Genomic DNA, 17085 nt, shown 5'->3' on the forward strand with positions numbered 1-17085 from the left:
AGGGGCGGGAGCAGGGGAGCGGAGCGGGACGGGGTGGGCGGCCGGGCAGCTCCCCGAGCCGGCCCCGCCATGGCCCGCCAGCTGATCGGCCCCGCGCTGCCGCCCGGCTTCCCGCGCCACGCCGAGGCCGAGCCGGGCGAGGACTTCAGCCAGGGTGAGAGCGCGGGGACGCGGTGGGAGAGCGGGGCTCTGCGGCCCTTGTGCCGCAGCGTGGGGTGCTCCGTGGGGGCACAGCGGGGTCTGCAGCCGGTGTTCCATAGCGTGAGGTGCTCTGCGAGTGGGATAGAGCGGCTCTGCAGCCCTATGAAAGTGTTCCAGGGCGCGGGATGCTCCGTGGGTGGGAGAGCGGAGCTCCGCAGCCCAGTGTGTCTCAGGGCGGGGTATACACCGCCAGTGCGGCGCCTGGATGGGGCTAAACTCACCGGGACAGTCATGACAGTGACTTTTCTAGGGGAAAAAAAAAACAAGCGCCGTATGCGACGGAATGCTACAGATATGAAATGCTCTAAAACTCGTTTTAGAAAAATACTGCTTTCGGTCACTTACTTTCGTCCCGCTCAAGTCTCCCGTGCGCTTTGAAGCCTGTGTTCTTCAGCAGCTCCAAGTGTGAAATTAGCGGGTAGGAAAGGAGGAGGCTGAGCCTGTGCAGCGGGCTTTCCTTTGCCAAGCCAAACCATCAGCTGTGGTTTTCCAGGCAGTGTACCTCAGGATGTGGAGCAGACTGCCGGTCAGCGGTGTGGTGCTGCCTTGCCTGCCAGGGTCTATGTCGAGAGCTGTCACATCAGAGGTGGGATCCCACCGAGACCAGCTGACTGCCAGGCTGGCTCTTCTGCCGTGGAGCTCAGTTTCCCCACTAAAATTCTTGCATATCCTCTGTCAGTAATATCTCTGGAAGCAGCACTTTGAGCGTTTGTACTCCTTGCTTTTATCCAGATTCAAGGCACTAGTTCATATATTCAGTTTCTAGCAGAGTGCCACTTTGGTTACTCCAAAGAAGGCAGCTCTGATGGGAAAGGTTTGTTGTGCTTGTCTGCTCTCTAATTTTTTAATCCAGAAGAGGGAGCAGTAGCAAGAGGGACAAAGCTGCTGCATCAGCTGACACCATGGCAACATCAAGCTCTGTGTCCAGATCTCTGCTTTATGGAGAAGCCCTGGCTGCACGAGCTGGTGCTGCCTTTCCTGGCCATATCTGTGTTAATGCCTTATTCACTTTCCGTCAACATGCTGCAAGTATCTGTATCGTGTATGAACAAAACAAGTTAAACTTATCCTTAGGCCATGGGTTTGTGTCATTGGGTATTTCAGCAGGGTCTAGCTTAGGTTAATCAGCTGAGTTTGTCCCCTCTTTATCCCTGTGTAAATCAGTTCCATGGTATTGCAGTTGCTCTGGCAACTGATCCAAGATCTGCTTGGAAATTCCTGTGTGAAGTGGGTGAAGGAATTTATTTGCCTTTGAAAACAAACAAATAAAATCCCCAAACTCCAGCTACTGGCAGGTTGTTTGTTTTTATAATTTTCACAAACTTTTTCTGACTTTGACTTACGGCAGCTCAGTGTCCCTGCTCACCCCATGAGGCAGACTGCTGCAGTGCAGAGGAAGAAAGGAGAGCAAGTACTTTGGCATAACACACTTTGCTGTACAGAACTGCAGCTCCATCTGGAGCCCTGCACCTGGAGTGACAAAAATCACACGGTGGGGCTGCCACCAGCACCTTCTGCGCTGCAACACTTGCTGGGTCTTGAGTCAAATGGGCCTAGAATTTGTTCTGTAACAATTTCTCCTGTGTGTTCTAACTATTTTAAGAAATGCTTCACCTTTGAAAGCTGAACAGCTTTTCCAATATTTTTCCTGTCACAGTAGTCTCACTGATACTTGAGCTGCTCATTGCTTTTCTTGAAGAGCACTTGTTTTTTTAGTCTACTTTCATAGTTTCTGTCTCCCAACAGCAAGAAAGTAGGACTTGGAGCAGTCTGTGGCAGAGAAGACTCTCAGGCACAAGAGAAGGCTCTCAAACAGACACAAGAAATAGGAAAGTGACTATGTATGATTATGATTAGATTTATTGCTAATACATTCCTTCTGGAGACAGTCTACCTGGAAGCTGTCTGCAGCCTTGGGAGGCTAGTTGGCCCAGTGTCCAGCAGCATTTTTACCCTTGTGCAGGCTGATGTGCACCACAGTCAGTAGCAAAGATCTCAGCCCCCCTGAGCCCCACTCTGCCACCCCTCTGGATACAAGCATCCAGACACATTGTCCCACAATACCCACTGGTGTTCTTACCATGGGACAAACCACATTGCCTATGGTGTCAGAGAACTGATGCTAATAATACTTCTGTGACCCTTAATTGGGAGCAGGATGGAAGCAAATGGTAGCTGGACAGACCCAAAAGCTCATCCCTAGTAAATCCCTTGCCTTCTTCAGCTTGTCCAGCCCATGGGATGCACTTTTTTCCTGATTCTTCACGTCATGATGGTGCTTTGAAGCTGGACTAACTGTGCTCCTGCTGGAAGAATTGTACTTCCTTTGGCCCATTTGTCCCTGCCTCTGGGCTGTCCTTGTACCAGCAGGAAAGAAATGCTAGGGAATGGCTAAAAATAGCCAGAGACACGGAAGGGAGTTTTGTCTGTTTCAGCATTGAGACCACATATGGATGTGTTGATGTGTCTGAGTTGATCTACCACTGTGCTGGAGCTGAAAGGCCTTGTCTGTCCTTGAGAGCTTCCTAGTGCATGTCTGATGGGGTGGTAGTTTGCTTAGAATCCCCAAATACAGCAGAAATAACCCTAACAAAACAAAAAGTGGCTTTTAATTTGGTTTCTGAATTGGATTGACTTAATTTTCAGGCAGATAGTCACCAGAGCCAGCTCATTAGTAGGATGGTCACTTCTAGTAGCTGTGAAACGTTCACTTCAGTCTCACTTGGTCCTGTTTCTCTCATCACTATCCCAACATTTTCTTCTCATACATTTTTATCCCATTGTTCTGTTCTGAATTGTTCTGAGCTCTGGTTACTTTGTAATTTTTCTGTTGCTCTGCCGTTGCTACATCCATTTATCCTCCTCACCTCATTAGGTTTAGTTTCCTGACTCTTTGAGCTCTCCTCTGTTCCTCCTTTCATCTGTATTTTTCCACTTTTTGGTGGCTTTTGGGGAATTTCACAGAGTTCTGATTAGATCTTGGCCTCCCTCCTCACCCTTTTCTTTCTTTGCTCCCAGAATTTACGCTTAGCAATTTCCTACCTTTCTGCTCTTTCTTGTGGCTCCCCAAACCATCCTAATCCATAGCTGTATATTTGCCTGTGCTGAGTGTTAGTCTCAGTCAGTGCCATGATCATATTAATTTTTAATCCCAAGTCTCTTTCCCCTCCATTTCTTTTCACGATGTCCAATGAGTTTTTCTTCCTCGGGCTTTAAATGCCATTTTCCCTTCATTAGTGAGCCTCAGTCTCTGTTTAATTTCTGGTTGTCCTGCTTAGGCTGCAGTTCCACTAACAAACAGTTCTTTCAGGGGAGTGCTGTGTTTTGCAGTGTTATTTTTATGCCTTTTAAGCTCCCTGATCCAGCTTATTGCATAGCCCATGCAAACAGTTTTACCAACATAACAGAGAGGAATTGGGATAAAAGTATGTGTGTTAGCCCTGGTGTTGAACAACATGCCAGTGGGACCAGTCTCCTTCCTTAAACAGTTTTGGTTTTACTAGTTCTGTGCAGCTCACAAAACTACTCCTAATTTCTCTCTTCCTCTCTAGTATCAGATTCATCAAATTGTATCTGCATTTGTACCTTCCACTCCAAGTCTTTTCTTTTGCATTTAGAGCAAATGAAGTCTGCTTGCATGATGTCAGGGCACCAGGTGGCTGCAGAAAGCAGTTGTGCAGGATTTTATTTGGGCTTTAAGGGCTTTTATTCAAGTGGTGCTTTTGGTAGAAGAGGAGACTTCTTGATAGCCGTTTTTATTCCTGCTTATCATTAATCTGTTTGTTTCCTTTCATCTTGAACTTATTTTACCTTTATAGGCTAGGGTGTTGTGTTCAGGTTTTTTCAGGGTGGGAGAAGTGTCTTGTTGGGGTTATTTTTCGTTCCTAGTGCTGAAATGGATTTGTATGTCCCAGTTAAAGTTTTTTCCATTAGAACAGGAAACAAAGAATGGATGCCCGGATGCTTTGTAACTAGTCTTGTGCTAAACATGATTAAAAGCTTTGTGAAGCTCACTCAAAGGACTTGATTTCTGCCTAGCCTTTGTCAGCTAACAATGGAACCATAATATGCATTAGGTTGTATTTTGTACTATCAAAAAGTTGTAGTTCTTCAACTGGAGATCTAATTTCCTGGTACCATTTATCTTTTCATCTGACCCTTGACTATTCATAAAGGGAACAATGTTTTTCCTCACTAAAGCACCTCTCTGTCCTGCAAGTCTTGTACTCAGTGCTTGAGATATTAAGAGGAGGAATGGTGTCTGTGTCTCAGGATGCTAAATCATCAGTAGAATCAAATCCCCGTTACATGGGAATGTGGACTGTTTGCACTGTGTTTGTGTAAATGGGTAAATGGGTGCCTTGCCCTGGATTGGGAAGGCCTCTTACCTGGGAACCATTGGTGGTTTTTGCCTGTTCCAGCTGACTCCTTATTGATTGAGCCCATGAGGGTATCTGTGTTAGGGGTCTTGTTTGGAGGGCATTTGCTGTTAGAGTCAATGGCTATGCTGCTTCTGGACCTACTGCACAGGGTGCTATAGCCAAATAAATCTATAAAGATCAGTGTCTGCTGGTGGGCACAGTGCCAGAAGCAGGTCAGACCCGTTAGCCGTGTTAGTGTCTGAATTTTAATTCTGCTGAGATATTACCCCAGAGCATGAAGGTTTTACTGGAGCATGAGAGCTCCATCCACTGCCCTGGCCTTCTGACAGCAACAATTCTTTTAATTCATTCTCTGAATGCCTAAATCATCCCTGTTTCATGAGAGTACTTAAATCTGTCCATGCTGTTCACATTTAGCTGAACTGGGAATAACCTTAATCATTAACCCATTCCCAAAGCAGGCTGGCAACTAATTTAATACTTTACGGTCACAAATGCTCCCATTTAATAATTTACGGTCTCCCACACTGTGTATGTACAGATGATGTGTTTCTTCACTAGTGCTTTAATAAAAGTCTTTCTTTTAAATATACTGGTTTATGCCACATCCACTGTACATTAGTTGTTACACAAAACAGGGCTTTCTAGTCCTGTTCCAGAGGATGCTCATGTAGTAATGGATCAGTAGTGTCCTAAGTCAGAACAGTTCAGATGGTTGTTGATGGAAATAAGGTGCTGAAAGTAACTTCTAGAAATTTGTTTAGATATCTTCTCTAAATGCTGGAGAGAGCAATGATTAAATAAGCTTAATTCCAAGTAAATATGTGTTTTGGAGATGCTGTGGTAGATCATACTTATTTGAAACATTTGGTAGGTATCCTTATTTAACCTGGTCTAATAGAAGGTTCCCTGCCCATGGCAGGGGGATTGGAACTAGATAATCTTCGAGGTCCTTTCCAATCCAAACCATTCTGTGACTTTATGATCCCAAATAACTCTGGATGTTCAGTTGCAGGACCAGCACTGCCTCCAGACTACAAAAGCAGCTGTAGCTCAGAAACTCCTGACAGTGATGACGACTCAGAATCTCTTCCTCTACCCAGAAACACAAACAGAGATTCTGAAGAGGAGACAGAAGGAGATCCAGCACCCAAGTGAGTATGTTTTTGTAATGTGTCCAACTTATGAAGAAGGGACGATGTTGTATAAAAAAAGGTAAACTGTACCTGTGTAAAACTTTTGATTCCATGTTCTCCATGGCCAAGAATGTTCAGCTGACCTGTTTGACATCCTATGGTGGAATTAAATTATTTGGGGCAGCCAGATCTCTGTATTTATGTGTTTTATTTTAGTTCTGCAAATTTGCATGTTTATGCTAAGGACAGACACCACTTACCATGGGCATAAGTATTTGTTACTTGAGTTTTTGCCCTGGTTTTGGTATACTGACTCTGAAAGGCCATAAGACTTGTTTATGGACATGAATGTATGCATTCAGTTAAGTCAACTCTAATGATAAAAACCTGAATTGTTTAGCAAGTAACAGGAGTCTGCAGATGCTCTCATTTGTTGGGTTGATTACTCACAATTGCTGTGTTAAGAATTTGTCTGTGTTTGCTCTAACCCTTGTATAAGAGACTTGAAGGCCATTATGCCATCTGAATGAATGTTAGAGTAATTATTATTCAATTTTTTTCTTGTTTTCTTAGTCAATAGTTTTTCAGCTAATTAGAATTGAACAGGAAAAATACTACTCAAAATGCAGACAGCATATAAAAATGGAGAAAGTACTGAATTTTAAATTACTTTGTGACTGGAAAATGGTATTTCAACATTATACTAATCTTCTTTCTACAAAAAAACATTCTTAATGTTGTTTTTAATTTTTTTTCTTTTTTTAAATGTCAGGACGTTTTTGAAGTGAATCTTATACTCCCAATTTTTTAATTGCTTCAAATCATTTTGGAGCCTTTTGCACTGTTTCCATGGTAACAGCAGGATATTTAGTACAGAAGACCCTATGAAATAATTTTATGTGGTTTTTTTCCTTTTTAAAAAATAGATAATTGCTATGCTTGTCAAGGTAATTATTAAGTGAAATCTGTATTTGCAGAAAGCCAAAAAGAATTCATGAAGACGATGATGATGATGGCTTTTTTGGGCCAGCTCTTCCTCCTGGATTTAAAAAACAGGATGATTCTCCAGAGAGGTAATTAAAATGGAATTATATTCAGATTCTTTTCCTCAAAACACAATTATTTTAGATTAAATGTTTTGTGTCACTATTACAGAACATTTCACTTGTGCACTTGAGATTAAGATTATTAGAGGTAATGCTTCTTCCATGTTCTGAGAACACGAACAGCATTCCCTTGAAACAGAGCACCAGCCCTCCTAGGCCAGGTTGGAAGGAGAGTAAAAGAACTAATGTAGATTTTCTGAGATGTATTTTGGATGTCAAATTTCCTCCATTTCTTTTGATAGGTCTCCGATCAGTGGAGAAAAAACAAATTATAGGTACAAGGACCTGTAGTTCTGTAGTGTTCATTCAGGTCTGTGAGGGACTGGGGCAGTTACCTCCTGTGTGGTGCAATCCCATGTCCTTTGCTAATGCATCACGGATTATTGTTCACATGTCTCCAGGTAGAAAACTACTCTGAACACTGTAGGTTTCTAGGAAAGAGGCTGTCAGGTCTACACAAATAAACATTATTTATGGTCTCTATCAGGAAACTTTCCATTTGATTGCTTACAGTTATAAAATACTTCCCCCCCAAAATATTATATTGATTTTCTATACAGAACTCAACAGTGTCTCACAGCCTTTTAGTCTTCACATCAATCTGGGCACTTCCTTCTATAATTTGAAGTTATAGTCCATAGTGGAATTGGTGCTTCCAAGGGGATACTTCCTGATGGGAAGTACAAGAGCCCCTTGATCATTCTTATCTTCCTCAGAGCAATAGGAGTTGGTAGATAAAATAATACTTGCCTGTCAGGTATGAGTGTTCAGTTCAAGGAAAGTGTCTCGATTTACTGTTGAGCTATGTGTGAAATATACCATCTCAAAAGAAATTTCAAAGTTATTTCTTTTTTTTTTTTTTAGTTTAAATAAATTTTTATGATACTTGGCAGCATAAAATTTATGTAACTAAGCAAGAATTTATGTAACTAAGGTTATTTGGAAGCATCTTTCTCGTGTACATTTGGTTACACTTTGCTGTAATCAAAAAGCTTTTGTAGTTGCTGGTATCATGCTCAGTGGGATCATTTGGTGCTTTGATGGTCCCACAAACAACTAATTTTTTTTCCTTTTTCTTGTGTTGTGTATGCACTAAGTATTATTTTAATTACGAAATTTAGCAGGTCATTAAAAATAATGTATTCTCTATTAAAAAAAATAAATGCTTGCAACTTCTAATATCAGCAGGGGTAGCCTTCTTACTTTCTTGATTTTTGACATGAATACTCATGGTATAATGGAAGAGGAAGGGGCCATTCACTCGTGGGTTGGACTTCATGGTCCTTGTGGTTCCCTTCCAACTCAGAATATTCTGTGACATTGAGGCAAGAGTCTGCTCTGTGTCTGTGATAGATTAAAGCAGTAGAAGGCATTTGGCACTCAGTGTATTGTTTTTTCCTACCTCACCATACAATTGCTCCTAGCACACACTGAGAAAGCAGATTGAGGAGAGCTGTTTTGCACCCAGCCTGATTCCCTGAATAGGTGGGAACAGTGAGATGTGTGGGAAGAGCCTTGTCTGTCTTCCACCCCCGCACACCTGGGAGTCTGGGAGGCGTGTGAGCTGTGCAGGGCACAGACACAATGCTGCTGTCTGCCTGCTGCATTGCCCTTAGCCTTGAGCAGATTGCCAGCTGCCAACTGAGCCATGAATAATTGAAACAAATGCAGGTCGTTTGTTTCAGTGTGTGGACAGGCTGTTTATCAGTTCTGTGTGACATACTCATTCTTTTAGGAAAGCTTTTATTCTCTTACATCTTTTCTAGACTTGTCAAAGCAATGTGTTCATGATTAGGGGCAGCTCGTGTGGCAATCTGCAGCTTGTTGAAAATGATTTGAATCATTCCAGCATAAAATATATATGTGTGAAAAGACTTCCTTCAACTTTGAAGATTATATTGCTGTTTATCAGTGTTAGCTAGAAGCACAGCACTCATAAATATTTCTGAAGTGTTCACACATCAAGGTAAGGAGTGAAGGTGATCTTAAAAAATTTTGTGTTATACATCAGTAGAATGCTGAAACACCCATCTCGAAATGTGCATTAGCAAGGACTTCCAAGTCCAACAACAGGACAACAGTCTTTGCCATGTATGAAGTACAACAGTCCTTAAATTAACGCTTAGTCCATAAGTTTGGGGGGTATTTTTTGACATGGTACAGGTACTGAAGTTACCTACAGCAGTAAAATGTGTTTACCAGTTATTTATTAGTAGTTAATATATTATTAGAGTAAATGTATTATCAGAGTTAAAATATTACTAGTATTTAGATTCAATTCACCTGTTCAGAGACCCTTTGGACATCCAGGAAACTGTCAAGGATCATGTCACCTCTGTAGTGCTGAGGAAAGACTGAAGAGATATTCATGTAGTGGAAAAGAAAAAGCATAAGGAATGGAAAGGATGGGAAGGAAGAATATGAAAACTACTTTTCTGTTCCCTAAAGGGCCTTTGAGCCGTGACAGAATCAAGACAGAGCATTTGGGATTGGCTCTTTTTCACAGGCTGCAAAGATACAGCCCACAACAGAGATGTTCATATAAATAAATTTCAGTAGAGAGGTTTTTTTTATACTTTGATTTCTCTATCTCTCCATGCAGATTAAAGGTACTTGTACACTAAAATAAAATATTCTTTTTGCTATATCTGTATAAGTTTAAACTCTTTAAATTACATTAGGAATTTAAAACATGGTCTTAACAAGAAAGTAGTCAGGAAGGAAGGAAGATAAAACTATAGCAGCTAGGTGGAGATGGAACTTCAGAATTAACCCAGACTTCTTGCCTGGGTTCAAAACCTCACCATTGGCCTTGTCCTGGCCTGAGCTCATATTTATTGCTCATGTCTGTGGTTGGTTCTTCAGGGAGACTTTGTGTCTTATTTCCTCTTTTTACACCCTGGCAACAGTATCACTACAGCAGGGCTGTCCTGATTAGATTAAGTGGGATTGAGTAAAGGCCATAATTAGCAAAATCAATTCAGGTGTTGTTACATTTAATAACCTAATGCTCACAACTGAAGGTCATAATAAACAAAGTCTCCTCTTACATTGTGAGAATACTGTCACCTGGATATGTCTTCAGGTGACAGTTGTTTAAGCTTTTAATTAGTTTTTATTAGCTTGAAAGACTATTATGGTGGATTATTAAGAGGAACCCACATTCAAAAGACTTTCAATACAGCAAGCACAGTTTCTTTGAGCTCAGTTTGTAGTAGTCTTTTCACCACTGAAAAGAGATTCTCACCTTTCTGTGTTTGTGGAGACAGCTGATTACCATTTCTTGCAGAGCTGTTGCTTAAAAACAAATCAGTGAAGTTGCCTGGACTACAACACTTTCCTTCTCTTTCCCACTCCAAGGTCAAATAAAATCAGAGCAGTTCACTGTTTCTTCTTATTAAAGGACAATGAAGCTGAGGCGCAAGACAGGAAGAACAATGAAATTGGATTTGTTGATTGTGAAGGAGGAGTGTATATTTGTCTTATCACCTTTCATTGCTTTTGAATCTGGTGAAGGAAGCTAGGAAAGAAAAAAGTGGATTTCCTTGACTACATGCTGCAGCTTTCCTGGTTCTGTTTTTTTTTTGCATCAAATCTGTCTGCACAGGTCCTCCTGGAAAATGGAGGCATTCTTATTCAGTTATTTCTACAGTATGTGTGCACAGGGGCACACTTGGTGTGAGGAGGAAGGAAAGTCTTACTTTTCATTGATGTTTCATTTTTATTTTTATACTGATCTATTTTTCCCCTTCAACTGAAAACGAAAGATTTTTTTTTTCCTCTGCTGTCAAGGCCCATTATAGGTCCTGCATTACCACCTGGCTTTAGGAAAGCTTCAGAGGACACCAGAAGTGGCAGATGTTTCATAGGACCGTCTGTTCCATCAGAATCCCGTCCCCAGGTTTGTGCAAAGAGAAGCCTTTTGTTTTAGTACAAGCTATCTGAAATGGTTAAACAAGTTGCAGCCTGAAAGAGACTACCAGATACTTCTCAGGATGACAGTTTAATTTTGGACCATAAAGTGTCTGGCATATTTTTGCTGGAGTCAAATACTTGAGCATAAATAAGCCTTAAAAAAAAAAAGAAACAAAAAAGACTGGCCTGGTTTGTTTTGCTTTTGTTGTTAAATAGATGGTGCACTCACTGAACACAAGCAATCTTGGCATCCTAAACTGCAGGCAGAAAACACATCTTCACCTCCTTAAAGATGTTTACTGGTGGCTACAACCTTTAAATAATTTTATCCAAAAGAATACAATCAAGAATGGCATTACAGTGTCACTAAATTGTTCTTAGCAATTGCCGGACAATACCTGTAACTGGGAGTGAGGTGCAGGACAGTGACACTGACTTGCCTTTTAGGTTCACGTTTTTTGACTTTTCTGGTCTTGTTAGGTAAAAATTACGTAGAAGTTCTAGTTGCAAAATAATGCATGTGCTACTAAAGAACAGTGAGGAACAAGATGTGTGATAAAATACAGCTATGGGGAAGGTTGAACTCCCTGGGCATGGGCTTCCAGTACCATTCTGAGGGATCCAAATTGCCTGTGGGAGATCCTGGCAGGTAAGGAGTAGCACTTTTAGAGAAGGTCATGCCCTTCTTGAGCAGCACCTCTTAAGTCAGGCAGGAGACACTAAGACACCAAAAATGGTGCTGGATACCAGTACTTAGACAAGTGAATCTCTCTCATGCTGTTAAACTGAATGTTAATTCCTTGGGAGAATTAATGGTTATTCTGTTTATTTTAAAAACACATTTTTACATTTAACTCCCAGATACTATGGGAGATGCTAGACATGCTAGGAAGGAAGGATGCAAAGGCTGCTCTGAATCTTCACTTTTTTGGTTAGCAGCTGCAAAGCATATAATTCTCCAGCCTCCCACAGTGAGTGGTGTTGTAATTCATCGTGCAGAAAGATTATCTGACATTTCTGAGGTACTCATCGTCTTATAACTCCAAATAATGATTAAGCAATTTATCATAGTGACAAATCTCTTGAGGCAGAGATGTCTGCTGTCTGCTTTTATATTTTGCAAACAAAAAAGTCTCTCTTCTCATAAATACATCTTCTAGCATCAGCTTTTTTACAGGTATTACAGAACTTACCTTTTTTCTCTCCCTAGTAGTTATCTTTTTGTTACCTCTTCCTAATAATACTCTTTTTCTTATTTTTAATATTAGTAATTTCTTGTTGGCTTTTTAAAAAATGTATTTAATTATTTTGTATTCAAGTACATCTTTAGAGGCATGCTGACTCTTCACTTTGCTTTAGTGAATCTAATGACTCACCACCTTGTGTATTCTCAAGTAATGTTTTGTGCTTCCTGGCTACACAGCCTTGTCATCCTACTCCCTTTGCTTTATCACGCACAGTCAGACTGTAGCAAAATCTTTGCACTTTTGTAGATATTGTTGCACTTTTTTAGATATTGGGCACTTTAGCTTTGCGCCCAGGGCACTGTGGCATCACCAATTTCTGTCTAGTTTTGCTTCCATCCACATCTGTACTGTTTGAACTTGGAGGGAGGCACCAGTGACCTTTCTGTACAACCCCTGGCAAGTAGGAAGATTTTTATTGACATCTAGTCCCTAACAAATTTAATTTTTTAGCCCTTCTTCAAAAAGTTCCTTAGAATGCGATGTCGGAATCATTAAGTTGGAAAAGACTTCCCAGATCATTGAGTCTGACCTTTGACCCATCACCACCTTGTCAAATAGACCATGGCACTAAGACCCACATCCAGTCATTTTCTGAACTCTTCCAGGAATGGTGACTCCATCACTTCCTTGGCAGCCTGTTCTTTGGTCACCCTTGATAGCCCTTGCAGCGAAGAAATTCTTCCTGAAGGGATCCATGAGGGATCAAAGAAGTGAATGACAGAGCCAAAGGATTGTTGGAGATGCTGTAATTGCAGGGGCATAGTACCATGTGTGCCACCGGTACCCTACCTTGCACTTCATTCTTTCTGACATCCTTACAGCATCTGAGCTCAAGACAGTTCTTGCAATGTGAAATTGTGATCCTTCTTAGGGAAATGCATCCAAATGTTGCTGGTGATGGTAAAGCCCAAAATATGGAAGTTGCATGCTTGTGTGTTCCAAACTCACCCACGGCCACAGGGGCTGCGTGGCTGTGTGCTGAGCAATGTAAAGCAGCAGGGCTTTGTGTGCTGCCACTGCCTTTACCAGCAGTCTTGCCTCAGACAAGAGATGCTGCTTTTGACAAAATGGAGACAAAGTATCCGTGTTCAAGTGCTGGGACAGGCCTACTCTGGAGTTCTAGTCCAGGTTTTATTGTCTGGGAAATGCATTACATTAGGTTTATATGGTCTTCTAGACAAACTCATTCTAATTCTATGAAGCTGAAGTGTTCCTTGATGCTCTTAGGACTGTATTTGAAAGAAATGTTTTATTTTTGGAAGCTGACAGATAGTAGTGAGGACGAAGACAATTTAATAGGCCCAATGCCTGCAAAAGGACCAGTGGAGTCTGATGTGGCTAAAGAGTTTGAACGCAGAGCTCAGAGAATGAAAGAAAAGCTTACTGCAGCAGACAGCGTGAGTTGGATTTCTTAATTTATAGTATTTTGTTGCTGGAGTGTATTTGTCTTTCTCTTTGCCTATTTCTGTGTAAACCTGGTTGCAGTTCTACTTGGGATGCTGCATGTGTGGAGGTGTTAAAGAAAAAAAGTCTGTGATTTCTGCTGAAAGCCAAGACATTCAGACAGTAATTTTTGATTATGCTTTTTTCACTCTTCCTCCACGCCTGCTTCTTTTGCAAAGGATGAGCCCAAACAAGTTACCAGGGAATCATGGATGACAGAGCTTCCACCTGAGTTGAAAAGCTTTGGATTTGGCCCAAGAACATTCAAGAGACGAGCTGATGACAAATCAGGTGATAGATCTATTTGGACAGATACTCCAGCTGACAGAGAAAGAAAAGCCAAGGTGAGCATTTATTTATTCATTCATATACACTTGCAGGCAATAGGTGTTGCTGATGTTCTGTGGAAACAAAGTAAAGATACTGTGGGTTGGTCGGTGAAATTTTCTTTCCCAGATTTTATTTTGTTATTAAAATTTACTAGTTCAGGCTTAAAGATAAAGGCAATGAAGTAACAACATTAAATATCATTGATATGCATTTATTTCTGCTCCCTTTTTGCACTTGTCAGATACTCTGTATCAGCTCATTGACTTTCCAATTAGCATGACCAGTTTCTTCTTCCATCAAGCTGAGCAGAAAATATCTGATAGCCTCTATCATGGCCTTTACCCTCCAGATTTAATTAAAGTAGATATAGATTTGCTTGCTTTTTACTTCAGACATCCTGATTACTATAGCATGTGATTTTCTTCTACTCATCAGGAAAGAGAAGAGGCAAAAAAGTCAAGCAGTAAGGATAATGAAGAAATGGTATTATCTGGGAGGGACAAGAGGCTTATTGAGCAGGTGACTTCATACAATGTAAGTGTAATCACAAAATACTTCCTCTATTTCCTTTAGTTCTTCACTTTTCTTCTGGTTCTCATTTCTAGTGCTTCTGGTTTCCATGGTGATGCCACTACAGTTTTCCCTTTTAGTGCCCAAACCTACTGCTGTTTTAAGACATTAGAACACTTGGCATTAACATCAACAAGAGCAGGATTGGGTCCTCTGCAAAGTGACAGAATTTGGGGTTGTGTATATTGCCTCAGTATTAGATAGTACTTTCCTTCAATCATTCTCATGTCAGGACATGGTTGCTGGGACCTTAGTTCAAATATTAGCTTGTGTTACCCAATTACTGACATCTCGAGAGTAAAACAATAATGCAGGTTTAACTTTTAGGCCAACATATACACTAACCTAAAAAACGGTTGATGGGCTAAGCAGGTCACTGCATTAATTACCCTCTGTCATTAATTACATTAACTACTCATTACAGGAACATCACCACGTGTAGTTTGTCTCAATGTGCACAGGAGCAGATAATGTTCACAGACAGATGTTGATTACTAGAAATCTGAACTCCGTGTCAAATTCCCTCTCACTTTTCCATGAGTCAGCCCTGTGCCTCAAAGTGTGTGGACCACGGCCTGCCTTACAGCTTCTATTTCCAGTTCTTCCCTGATGTACGGCCTGAACTCTTACAGAAAGCATCTTGTCTCTTGAGAGGACAATTAATTTGAAAATCACATCTTTGGCTTATTTTACATGTTCATCTGATAATTAATTTAACTTCTGATAATTTATTTGTAGTTCATTAAGTCATATGTTTCTCCTGACATAGAGACCTGCAGATCCAGAGCTATTAGCATTCTGTTTTAAGGTTTTTCCTTAGTGTCTGTTTCTCTTGTCACTATGAATATAGCCACAATAGAAATAATTTTAATGTAAACTATGGGTTTTGCTCTCTGCCATTCGTGGAATAAAACATGCACAGGCCTTTGCTGTTCCTAAGATTCATGGAGTTTTCTCAAGTTTAAGAACATTGTTTCTTGGGTTGTTTTTTTGTTTGTTTTTTCTTTTTCGTTAAATCAGCTATTTTCTGATTTTCAGGCAGTTGTTATGGCTATTTTTCTTTTAAAGTTTTTTTCTCTATTCTTTCCTATTCTTTCTCCACCGACATTTACTAAGAATACTTCACTAGAGCAGATTTAATCCTTGAAGTAGTTTCTTCTTTCGATGCTGATATGACATACATTCTCTGGTGCAATTTTGTCAGCGCTGGCACAGTTGCATCATGAATAAGTATTGTCTATTTTCCATGAGAATCTTTTCTTAACTCATGCGTAAGCCATTATTTGCATATGTGATGTAGTAAGTGTTTGCACGGGAAGTGAAGAAAAATCATGAGAAAACAGAGCTGCTCAACTTTTGCACTTTTTGATGAGAGAATTGGTTTAGATACACAAATGCACTGTACTTGAGTAAATGAGGGGCCTCATGGTCCTGGGAGAGCTAATCCCGCTCCTGTGTGAAATCAGCAGGAGTTTTATGTTGTGTTTGAGCTGGATCATACTCTCTAAGAAATGCAGCTAAAGCCAGTGTGAGTTGGCAAAACACACGCTCCAGCTCAAACCTGTGACTTTGTCCTGTGGGCTTTCAACAGATGATTCAAAGTTAGGAGCACACATTTAAAAACCCATCATACTGCATGAAAGATTGAAAGGTGTCTAGCTTGTTCCTGCCCCAGCAGTGACCAAATCCAGGTGTTTAGGAAATGTGTATAGGAACCTAGGCCTGTACTTTGAGATCTTTCTTTTGACATGGTGTCTTCATTCTGCCAATAATGTCAGAGCAACTTTTATATTTATTTTGCATTATGTTTATAATTTATCTGTGTTGTCTGCAGAGATTCAACAACATCATGGCTACCTACAACATTATGGCCATCTACATCAGTGAATTATTAGTATTTTAGCCCAGCCAAGATTGCTCACACTTTCTACTCCATGTATGCTAAATTTATCATTCTATATCTGGTTACCAAGCTGTCTTCTTTTTCTGGAATTTTAAGCCTTCCTGACTTCAGTCTTTCCATTAGGATTTTCTGTATGGTGGTGTTGATATTCTTTAATACTTTACTTCCTCTTCCTCCCCATTTTTTCCAGGAGTCAAAGAGGTCAGTGTCTCTCATGGACATGCACCAGAAAAAGCTGAAGAGCAAAGCATCTGAAGAAAAGAGCAAACCTCAGGAAAGAAGGCCGTTTGACCGAGAGCAGGATCTCAAAGTCAATCACTTTGATGAAGCACAAAAGAAAGCTCTTATAAGAAAATCCAGAGATCTGAATAGTAAATTTGAGCACAGTAAAGGCAACATGTTTTTATAAGATGAAAGCATTAAGCTTTTTTGAAGTGAAGTACATTAAAATTTGAATACTTAATTTTTGTAAGTATTTTTTCTGTAAATATTTGTATGCAAAATAAATATGCTGATGTTTAACTATTTTTCCTTGTCTGTAAATAGTCTCTTAGGGAGGATCATATGTACTAAAACTAAACTAGTAAAGGGAAGTCCTGGTACAAAAAAATATAAATTTGCTACTTTAAAACTTTGATATGTATATTTTTTGTTGTTCGCATAAAAATAATTAATTAAAATAGGTGGGTTTTAAGGAGCTCTAGATTTAATCTTGCAGTGGAGTTGGCAGTTTTGCTTTTTTTCCTGCTGTGCTTAAGATACTCTCTCTGAGCCTGACCTGAAGGCCATGGAAAAACCCCCATTACATTTGTGTGCAGAACATTGTTTGACTGGAGTTCCTGCTGGGGAGTA

General features: G+C 40.5%; 1 protein-coding gene across 2 annotated transcripts; it reads left to right on the forward strand.

Moving 5' to 3' along the window:
* Positions 1 to 9: 9 nt before the first annotated feature.
* On the forward strand, positions 10 to 16758 carry GPALPP1 (GPALPP motifs containing 1). 2 transcript variants are annotated; one of them, XM_030956653.1, is made up of 8 exons: positions 10 to 154; positions 5593 to 5737; positions 6697 to 6792; positions 10618 to 10726; positions 13250 to 13384; positions 13610 to 13774; positions 14196 to 14294; positions 16424 to 16758. In XM_030956653.1, exons 1-8 carry the CDS (start codon positions 70 to 72, stop codon positions 16640 to 16642), a joined length of 1053 nt encoding a protein of 350 aa, XP_030812513.1. In that variant the 5' UTR covers positions 10 to 69; the 3' UTR covers positions 16643 to 16758. The 2 variants fall into 2 exon arrangements, with proteins under 2 accessions (XP_030812513.1, XP_030812521.1); XM_030956661.1 differs by lacking the exon at positions 10 to 154 and adding an exon at positions 5391 to 5459 and having other exon boundaries at positions 5562 to 5737.
* Positions 16759 to 17085: the final 327 nt, after the last annotated feature.

The sequence above is a fragment of the Camarhynchus parvulus genome, chromosome 1 (assembly GCF_901933205.1).
Source record: "Camarhynchus parvulus chromosome 1, STF_HiC, whole genome shotgun sequence".
Lineage (NCBI taxonomy): Eukaryota > Metazoa > Chordata > Aves > Passeriformes > Thraupidae > Camarhynchus > Camarhynchus parvulus.

Excerpts from the sequence above, each read along its gene's own strand:
- GPALPP1 (XM_030956653.1), top strand. The coding sequence starts at position 70 with ATGGCCCGCCAGCTGATCGGCCCCGCGCTGCCGCCCGGCTTCCCGCGC. Across the intron at positions 13,385-13,609 it reads AGCTTACTGCAGCAGACAGC|GATGAGCCCAAACAAGTTAC; the intron begins GTGAGTTGGATT and ends TCTTTTGCAAAG. Across the intron at positions 13,775-14,195 it reads ACAGAGAAAGAAAAGCCAAG|GAAAGAGAAGAGGCAAAAAA; the intron begins GTGAGCATTTAT and ends TCTACTCATCAG.